At 36.3% G+C, this 9,929-nt stretch overlaps 1 protein-coding gene across 1 annotated transcript in view; it reads left to right on the top strand.

Annotated features, from left to right (window-relative positions):
* LOC136039557 (AP-3 complex subunit delta-1-like) overlaps positions 1 to 9,929 on the top strand; it is a 206,770-nt gene that overhangs the window by 180,920 nt on the left and 15,921 nt on the right. Inside the window, exon 20 of the mRNA XM_065723397.1 lies at positions 969 to 1,139. Coding sequence (XP_065579469.1) covers positions 969 to 1,139 — 171 coding nt within the window. The remainder of the gene's footprint in view (positions 1 to 968; positions 1,140 to 9,929) is intronic.

Raw genomic sequence — 9,929 nt, forward strand, 5'->3', positions numbered from 1 at the left:
TTTAAAACAATAAAAAAAACTTTAGCGTAAAGAGCGGGGTGTCGAGGAGGAAAAGCCCCTTTCATATACGGAGTAATTTCTGTTCGTTTTAAGTTTTAATGTCGCTCCTTACTTTCATGTCAAAAAACTTGTTTTTTATTTATATACATAAGGTATGAGGTCTCTTTCCCCTGTCCTAACCAAACAATCTTATTGACAGTTTTACGAGCAATCGTGTTTCATATGTGCAGCAGAAAATTGCTTTAGTGCCAAGGACATTAAAATAAACAAATTTTTGCCTTCTAAGTCCATCTTAGGTCTGTTTATAATTGAAAACCGCGCTTTTCTCAAATTTGTCTTTTCGTTTTCAAAATCAGAAATTTTTTTCTGGGCAGTACCCCGTTTTTTCATTGTTTTCACATTGCACCGTGAAAATAAATAGGTAAAATTAAATAGTTAAATTTGACCGTCTTTTTTATCCGTAAATTCGTACTTGGTTTGAAATGCGAAACCTTGTTGGAGAAGATTCTCCATAGATTTTGGGTTTGATGTCCTTGGAAATTGAAGGTATTGTTTTCGAATTATTGGCCAATTAATTTTTAGCTACAAGTGTTATGTCTCTTTGAGCTAACTAAAAATTGTTAATGTAACAATTAAGACGGGAGGAACAGGCCTATAAGCAAGGGCGTATCCATGATTTTTGTTCGCGGATTTATTTTTCGGGGGTGGGGGCGGAGGGGGTAAAAAACTACAAGACGCATCGACAAATCGATATTTGGGGGGGGGGGTAAACCTGGCATCCCCTCTCCCCTCCTGGATACGGCCTTGCCTAAAAGCTTTAACAAATACATTTTCTAATATAATAAATATTTTTCCAGGTCATTATCGAAAAGAAGAAAGATATTCTGGACTACCAACTTAACATTCCAGCTCAATATACGTTTTCATTTCAACAAATAGATTGTCTAATACAGTAAATATTTTTTCAGGTCAATACTGAAAAGAAGAAAGAGATTCTGGACTACCAACTTAACATTCCAGCTCAATGGCATTTAATTTCGTCTCCGATATCAAAAGAAACATACGTTGAGCTTTTAAACAGTGGCAAACTCTCTTTCAGAACATCGACTGCAGTTGATTGCAAAAGAGGATTTTCTGAGGTAAAACTTATTTAATATAAAACTTTGAGGTAAACTTATATGAGGTAAAAATTTATTTTATATAAAGCTCTATTATAATAGTAGTAACCTCTTATTTTCTCACTTTTGTGAATTGGGCACGCCAGTTAGCACCGCCATGTGTGGTGGCAATTTACCTCGCAGTATTAATGTGTATAGTATTTTGCACCAAGAGGTGTGGTGTGACTAAATTTTCAATATTTAAAGAAATATATGCAGAGCTTTAAAACAGCGGCTGACTTGCTTTCAGAATGTGATTAGTGGTTCATTGCAACAGAGAACCCTCTTTTGGATAAGTAAACTTATACCAGGCAGCAATCAATATGTTTGGAAGGAGTGTGCCATGCCTGGCGCAGAGTCTGTCTCAGGACATCAGCAGTGGCTGATTGCAATAAGGGATTCTCTAAGGTAAATAAGTTTTGGTTCAATGCTACTCTTTTTTAATAGTTTTTAAACTTAATAGCTTTTAGACTTCGATAATTTGAAATCCAAGGGACAGTCTTTAAAGGACTCTTCCTCTGAAGCCTAGAGAGAAGTTCAAATTACTGAGATGTTCAAAATAACAGAATTGAAATAATCAATGAGGATCAAGGAAGAATTTCAAAGGAACAAGTGTTTTTTTTTTTTTTGAAAATACAGGACACATACATGTACATTCATATATATAAACACTTAGATTTAACTTCTTCATTAAACATGTATGTGAAGTGTTTTAACAACCAGGTGAGCGAGAAAGTTATTTTGGAAAGTAGTCTGTGATTTTTTTGATGGATTTTTTTTTTCTTTCATCCTATATTTTCCAATTCATCTTCAATGGTGATGAGAGCTGTAAAGGAATTATTAGTTGTTTCTGTTCTGAGAGCGTAGGAAAGTAAGGTTTTGATGGATAATCACGCCTCAAACTAAATGTAACCAGAGTAGATGACTCATCTTCTTTATCCTCCTCCTCCTCTTGAAAGGCCGAAAAATTTAGAATCGGTTTGAGCACCATAGACATCGATTTCATCTTCCATGTGAACGAAATCGTCAAAGGTAAAACTCATCACAGTTTGGTAGGAAGTCCCACTCTGTGTCTAGGGTAGTGGTCTCCAATTTATACAAATGCTCTCGTTACAAATTCAAATAATCGAGTGACAAATAATCAAGAGCCGACTCGGTAAAAAGCACTAAAATTGGTGGAGATATAGATTAAAGTACGGGAAATCCAGCGGTGACGGGAAGCAGGTTGAGCCGACGCTTGAAAGCACTTTTACGAGCACCGTAGCGCGTGTTTACCAGTCTCTATACAGACGCATCAAAACTTATGACAAGTAAGTTTTGAGATATGGAGATTCCTATGGGGGCTAAATAAAAAGCAAAGGATTGCTCTTAAGCGCGCAATAGAGCGCTGAAAAGGCGCGTAAAGCGCAAAATGGAAGCACCTATTCTATGGAATACAAAACTGGCAAAAACATAGTTTAGAGTACTAGAAGTTCGAGTATTACGAGAAGCAGCTTGAGTTTGTCTGTCCAAGCGCGTATTTGCGCGTTCAAAAGCGCGCTGAAAGCGTAAAACTGATGGAACGTTTTTAGACACTCTGGAAAAAGTATAAATATACTATGAAATATGGGGAACCCAATGGTGATCAAGCGCAAGTTTACCAGCCTCGCTAAGTTTACCAAACCTTTGACCACAGGAGGGTGTGCCTTGTTTGCCTGTTATTCCAGGCAATTTAACGGTGGTGTGTCAATTTTAAATTCTTGGTTCAACCTGCCTGAGACTCTAGGCGAGCGTGCCTTTCCAAAAGCTAACACGCAAGTATTTTTCCAATAAGAGAGTCATTCTTACTCCTGCTTGAGCATGAACTTACTCTCTTGCAATGAGGAGACTGATGATTGCAGCACCGGAAGTATGTAAGGATGAAAGATGACTCAGGAAGGATGACTGAGGAATTCCGAAATGTGAAGGAACAGCGGACTTCAGAACATCTCGAAATGGCCTCGGCATTTCAGAAGAGGTTCCAGACAGATACAAAAACCTTGGAAATACTCTAATAAAAGGGGGTAATCCTTTCGAAAGTATGTATGACAGTCTCGCTTCCATCGACTCCGGGAGAGCACCCCATTCTCGTGCCATCAGTAGTTACCGCAGTCTGGACATTGTTGGCAAATCTCAGTATGATTATTTTGTGGAAGAGCGTTTTGTAAAATGTACAAATCCCATTGATTCACTGACACGCCGAAACAAGATGCCATTTTCAACTCGCATTCCATCATCGATACCGAAGTAAAAATCAATCCTTCAGATGGCCAGGTCAGATTGAGGCCAATTTGCCAAACTATATATTAGCTGCTACACCAGAGGCGCTGACTTGGAAGAATTTTTCAAACACGAGAACCAGCCTTTCCCTCCTTCAATATCTGATCTGAGTAATTTGCGGTCCGACACGAATTCTGATATAACTCTGCTCACAGCTTGTTCTTATGAAGCTGTGACCGAAAAACCCCACGCCGATTCCATAACTCTGCTCACAGCCTGTTCTTTTGAAGCTGTGACCGAAAAACCCCATGCCGATTCCAAGGTCTTTCATGGTGTTGTCCTAATCCACCTTATAAAGCCAAAAAGCAAGACGTTTGGCGAATATATTACAGAAGAAATCTGCCAGTACTTTTGTAAGCAATTCACAAGTGAAACACCGCGAATTAACGTCGTCTTTGATGTTTATAAGTCCGACAGCTTCAAAACTTCTGCACGAGACAAGTGCGGCAAGGCTATGTGTCGAATAAAGGTTGAAGAGAGAACGCCAATTCCAAGAAACTGGACCCGGTTTTTTTCAGTGTTCAGACAACAAGCAGAACCTATTCGTGTTCATGGCAAAAAGATATGCAACACTGTTACTAATCATTTGGCTGTCAGGACTTCTGGTGATAGTGCAAGATGTACTGTTCCAACTGACTCGGCCGAAATTCATCCTAGCAGCCACGAGGAGAGAGACAGCAGGATAGTTCTACACTGCCTTCATCAATCGCACTGCAACATGAAATTCATCACTGTCAGAACGTTTGATTCAGATGAAGTTGTTCTATTCATCGCAAAGTTCTTTCTTATTGGGGTTGATCAACTCTACGTAGCCTTCGGCCAAGGGAAGAGTCCTGTTCCCGACATAGCAACCGCACTTGGCGAAGAAAAGGTGCAGTCACTTTTTTTTTTTTTTTTTTTTTTTTTTTTTTTTTTTTTTTTTTTTTTTTTTTTTTTTAATGCTCCAAGTGGCGGTGACACTGTGTCAGAATTCCTGTGGCATGGCAAAGGAAGGTTTTGTAAAGCATGGGAAGCGTACAGTACCGTAACACCGTTCTTCAACTGCCTGTCTTCTTTTCTTCAAAAGCTCACTGAAAACGACTTTCGCAGTCACAGGAGAAATATTTGTGTGGTTGTTCTCCTTTTTCTTCCTACTTATCTTATTTTTTCTTCTTTCAGTTTCTTGCATATTTTAAGATTTTCTTCTTTCTTTAGACGCTTACTTTACATGGACTTTAAGCTACTTATGCTTCGCAAGTTAAATGCATATAATTTATCAATTGGCAAATTATATTTTGATAAAAATATTTTTGACAAAAATATCTTGATAAAACTGTATTTAGTGGTTTATTGTGGTTTGTGTCATGGAGTACCATTACATATATTGATTTTTTTTTTTTTTTCATTCTTCTTTGATTTTAAATCTTCCTCCTGTTTGTTATGAAGTTTTATTTTAAATTATTTTTTAGCCACGCTGAGGCAGGGTTACCAACTAGACACATTTTATGTCACAAAAGACTCATTGCCATGTGCCGGGACGCATGGGTAAACTTGTGACATAAAACAAAACATTTCCCAATTGTATATATGTTTTGATAAAAAAAAAATCACTTCTAAAATTCACGAAAGTAGTGCTTTTTCTCTCTTTTTTTTCTTTTTTTAGTATCCAGGTTTTGATAGAGATTTCTTAAGTAAAGGATTTTCTCCGAATTATGAGGTTTAAATTTTCATACGAGTTTCCTACTGTCACACCAAGTCATTTTGTATGAATATCTAATATTGATTCTTTTCGTTTTCATTAAATTTGATGTTAACTGGCCGCTTTGAAAGAAGTCTGTAAAGCGTCTTTTGGTCACTTATACAAATGGTAAAAAAAAAGAAAAATTCGTTTTTGAGATTTCAGGATGGACACATGTTAGCTTAAATAATACATTTTCGGATGTTTCTGGGAATTGACGAATACGTTGGCAGCCTTGCGCTGAGGATGCCATATTTGGTATAGGTCAAATATCTTTTTTTTTTTTTTTTTTTTTTTTTTTTTTTTTTTTTTTTTTTTTTTTTTTTTTTTTTTTTTTTCTACTGACAATACAGCCGTTGTTTCCTCCAAATTTCTTTCTATGTTTGTCTATTGAACTATTATGATGTATGTAATTTTCTTTTTTCTTTTGTCATCAAGCCTTATTTCTAAAAAATATTTTTCAATCATTTATTTGAAAAACATCTAGCTTATCTTCCTCTTCTTTCTTAAGTGTTCATTTGGGTGTCTCAAGTGGAAAACCTTTTTCAAATTAGATATTTCCATTCATAAGTGTTTTTCCATTCCTTTTAGACCAAAATGGCATTTGTCATCTCATTGTTCTTCTAGTTTTTCGCGCTCATTCAAAATATATATGTCTTATTATGTTTCAAATTCTCACTCAAAAGGAATCTACATACGAATAGTTTGTTAAGGAGTCTCCTATTTAGTGATTTTTGCTTATGCAAATTTTCTCTGATTGCTAACTCTGATGTTAATATAAGTAATATATCCGGAATCATCAGACACGTTAGATCTTTTCATATTGGTTGAAATATATGAATAAAATAAATCTAAAATTTCATATTGCGAAAAACAATAATTTAAAAGCCAATTTCTGAAAAATTGTCTACTGAGCCTACTGAATTGAAACTTCGTTTAGTTTTCTTCTTTTAGAAATATTTAAAAAAAAGAAAAAAATCGGACTTTGAAATCAAGAATTTTTTTCAGATTTTAATTTTGTGAATACCAATTAGGAAAAATTTGCATCACGGAATCACAACAATGTGTCTCTGTCTCACATGTATCCCCCCTCCCCTTTCCTGACCAAAGTGGCAGGAGGGCAACAAGTCTCTGCCCTGCCCTGTTTTGTACCACCAAGCCTCCCAGTAACCCCGCGTGATATTGGATGTAAATTTTTAGATGTAAAATTGTTCAGGATTGTCAAAAGGTTCAGAAAATATGCGTTCGGGGATTACAAAACGTCCACAGGATCTGGGGTGAGGGTTGAAATCTGGACCATATCCAGGGGGTAAACCCCCTGAAATGTTTGTCCGACTTGCAAAAACGTAACAAAATGCGTATAAACAAATTTTGATGATTTTATAAAAAGAAATTGCAAACCCCCTCACCTCAAGATACACCCCCTCCCCGAACAAAATATTTTATACGGTCCTTACTGTAATTATGCATACTGCCAATTGTTTACAAACAGGTTTGGCAGTGGGAAAGGGAGATATGTTTGATCTTGGAAGTGCGATGTCAAAATCCTGGTGGGAGGGGAGTTGGAGCCAATTTCCGCAAGTCAAATGGAAATGACAGTAAAAACTGAAAAATGAGCTGTATAATACGACAAAGAAAAATAAGACAAAAACCAAAGAATATATGACACGATAAAGGAATATATGAAAATAAGACAAAGGAAAAGGAAAACTAAAGAAATCTGATTCGTTTAAGTGGATGCTCTAATTATTCAGGCTTATCTTAGTTTTGACGAAATTGTTGAAGAAACTCAATTTCAGCTGTGGGGTAGACTGGGGTCTTGGGGGGCTAAACTGAGGTCTGAGAGGGTTAGTTGCCCCCCTGCCCCATAGCAAAGGACACTCCTGGGTGAGAGGGTGTTTTACTGCCCATAAATAGACGAAATAGCTTTGACATGGTACCTGATAAGTTTGAGATTTACATATGTAATTCTTTAGGGAAAGTACTGAACCATAAATAACTTGTATGGGAAGGGGGACAAGCACCCCAAAAATTGGGCTCGATAATGTGCCAAAAAGTTTGCTTTTTTTACTCAAAACATATAACCGTAAATTTTGGTCTAAGGGGACTCCAAAGCCAAAGGTAAAATAGAAAAAAAATATTGGTTTCTCGAAAAACAGGGAACGACAAAAAGCCAAAAAGCTTTCCTTTTCTGAATGGCTTGAAAAATCAAAATTGTAAGTCCCTGGCCCAAGAGGACCCTATTCTGCAAAAACAATTTCAGTTTGGAGGCAATCCCGTCTCCCCTAATGGATCTTCAAAAAGGGGATCGAGCCTTTTTTCCGAGAGGCTTTAAACTTGTATCTTTGAGTCCTTTGGCCATGAAGACCCTTATGCACAAGACAAAAAAACAATTACAAGAAAATTTGATTTCCTTCCCAAAAAAAATCAGGCTTCAACAAAGACCAAAAATCATTTCAGTTAGGGTTCGTCCCCTCCGCTACACATGGCTAAGAAATGACATAAAAGCTTTTTTCGATTGGCCTGTTACTTAAAAGATTCGTTGCCTAGACTTAGGAAACGAAACTTTTTTTTAAGACAGAACTAGTTAAAGAGCTCTGAGATAATCTGAAAAAAAACAAAAAAACTTTTATCCCTGTCCAGTCTGAAACTTGCAGTTGTAAGTCCCTGCGTCATGAGGAACCTTATGTAAAAAAAAATCGTTTGGGTCTCCCCAAAAATAGGACTAAAAAAGAGCCTCAAGTTCTTCTTCTAATTGATTAAAAACTTATATTTTCAATTCCTTGAGTCAAGTATAATCTAGTTCACAAGAAAAAATAAAAAAAATATTGCCTGCCTTGAAAAGGCAACTAAATGTTTTCCCTAAACGGCTTGAAATTTAAACCTTTAAGTTTCTTTGGTAAGAGAACCCATATGCACAAAAAAATAGGTTTTAGGCACAAGCCGCCAAAAACTGGGACAAGAATTATTTTCTTTGTCTGTTGGCTAGAAAGTTATATCTGAGATTCCTTGGGTCAAGTGATCCCGATTTGCCAAAAAAAAACAAAAAAAAAAAACGAAAAAGCGCCGAGTCTCATGCCAAGTAAACCCTAATGCACAATATTTGAACATTTTCTCGGTTTGCTTGGGACTTTCAAGGATTGTTGCCCTGGATAAGAGGGCCGCCGTTTATTTCTTTTTAGAGAAAAAGAGCGTTGTGGATCCAGAAATAGACCAATAAAAAAATTTTGTGCGTGATTAAATTGAAACTTGCACCCTTGAGCCCTTTGTCTAGGAACCAAATATACAAATAATTTGAGGACATCGTTTCTTCAAAAATGTGGTCTGAAAAGGGCCGAATTTTATTCTGATCAGCCCAAAACTTTTATTCTCAAATCCTTGTGCCAATCGAGTCCCAGTGCACAAGAAAAAAATCGAATAAAAAAAATGATAGTATCCTCGAAAAGGGCCTTCTTTTTCCGAACGTCTTGAAACTCGCAGCCATAAGTTTCTTGGGCCAAGGGGATCATAAGATAACAAACAAATACAAAGTAGAAACAATAGGGAAAATCTTTTCAAGACAGTGGAAATCAGTTCTGTGAATATTTCGGCCCTATGTCCAAGGGCTATTTTCAGCACAATACGAGAACAAGAGAGAAAATATGTATATATAAATAAACTTGAGGTTTTCATTTCTACAGGATTCTAAAAAATTTTGTTGATTGATAATATTAGCATGTTTTTTTAACTAGACTAATAAAATAAAAGATATCATAGGTCAACTGCTCCCCATAGGCTAGATGAAAATAGCGACGAAGACCACACTGCCTTTCCATAACAAACAAATACAAAGTAGAAACAACAGGGAAAATCTTTTCAAGGCAGTAGAAATTAGTTCTGCGAATATCTCGGCCCTATGTCCAAGGGCCGTCTTCAGCACAATACGAGAACAAGAGAGAAAATATGTATATATAAATAAGCTTAAGGTTTTCATTTCTACAGGATTCTAAAAAAATTTAAAAATGATAATGAAAACTTTGACAATAAAAATGGCAATAAAAATGAAAACCTTAAGTTTATTTATATGGTTATATTTTTTGTATCTTATATACAAAAAAAACGGATTGACGGGCAGGACTACCTTTTTTCTGATTGTTTTGAAAGTCCTTTGAAATATTCGTAAGTCCTTTGGCCAGCAAGACTCCGACAATTCACAAAGAAATATTTTTTTTTTTTTTATTTTAAATCATTCATCTGAAAATTTGGCCTAAAAAGGGTCAATAAAGGTTTTTTTTCTGTATAGGTTGAAACTTAAAACTGTAAATCCTCGGTTCAAGTGGACCCTAATATACAAGAAAAATTTCGGTCAACGGGCAAGGTCCCCTCTTCGAAAACGGGCCCCAATAAAGGGTCAATATTTTTTTTCCTTGTTTCTTTGAAACTATTAAGGATCGTTGTCTGGGCCACACATTTTGCTGTGAGGCTGTGGGTGTCAGGGGACAGGGTCGTTAGCAAAAAAAACGGTGTTGTCCATCATCATTTCTGAACTTGGAGTTTTAAGTCTCTGGAATAATGCTAAAAAAAAGTGTTGGACAAAATGTGGCCAAAAAAAGGCGAAAATACTTCTTTTTTCTGGGGTACAGCTCCAAGGAGCGGTAAGTTGAATTTGGTCGCTTTCAAATCACCTTTGACTCTTAAAAAGGGCACTACAACTTCCCATTTCAAATCAAATGGGCCACATATGAAGCTTTTACGACCACTCATTCCCTAAAAAACTT

This window comes from Artemia franciscana, chromosome 19, assembly GCF_032884065.1.
Source record: "Artemia franciscana chromosome 19, ASM3288406v1, whole genome shotgun sequence".
Taxonomy (NCBI): domain Eukaryota; kingdom Metazoa; phylum Arthropoda; class Branchiopoda; order Anostraca; family Artemiidae; genus Artemia; species Artemia franciscana.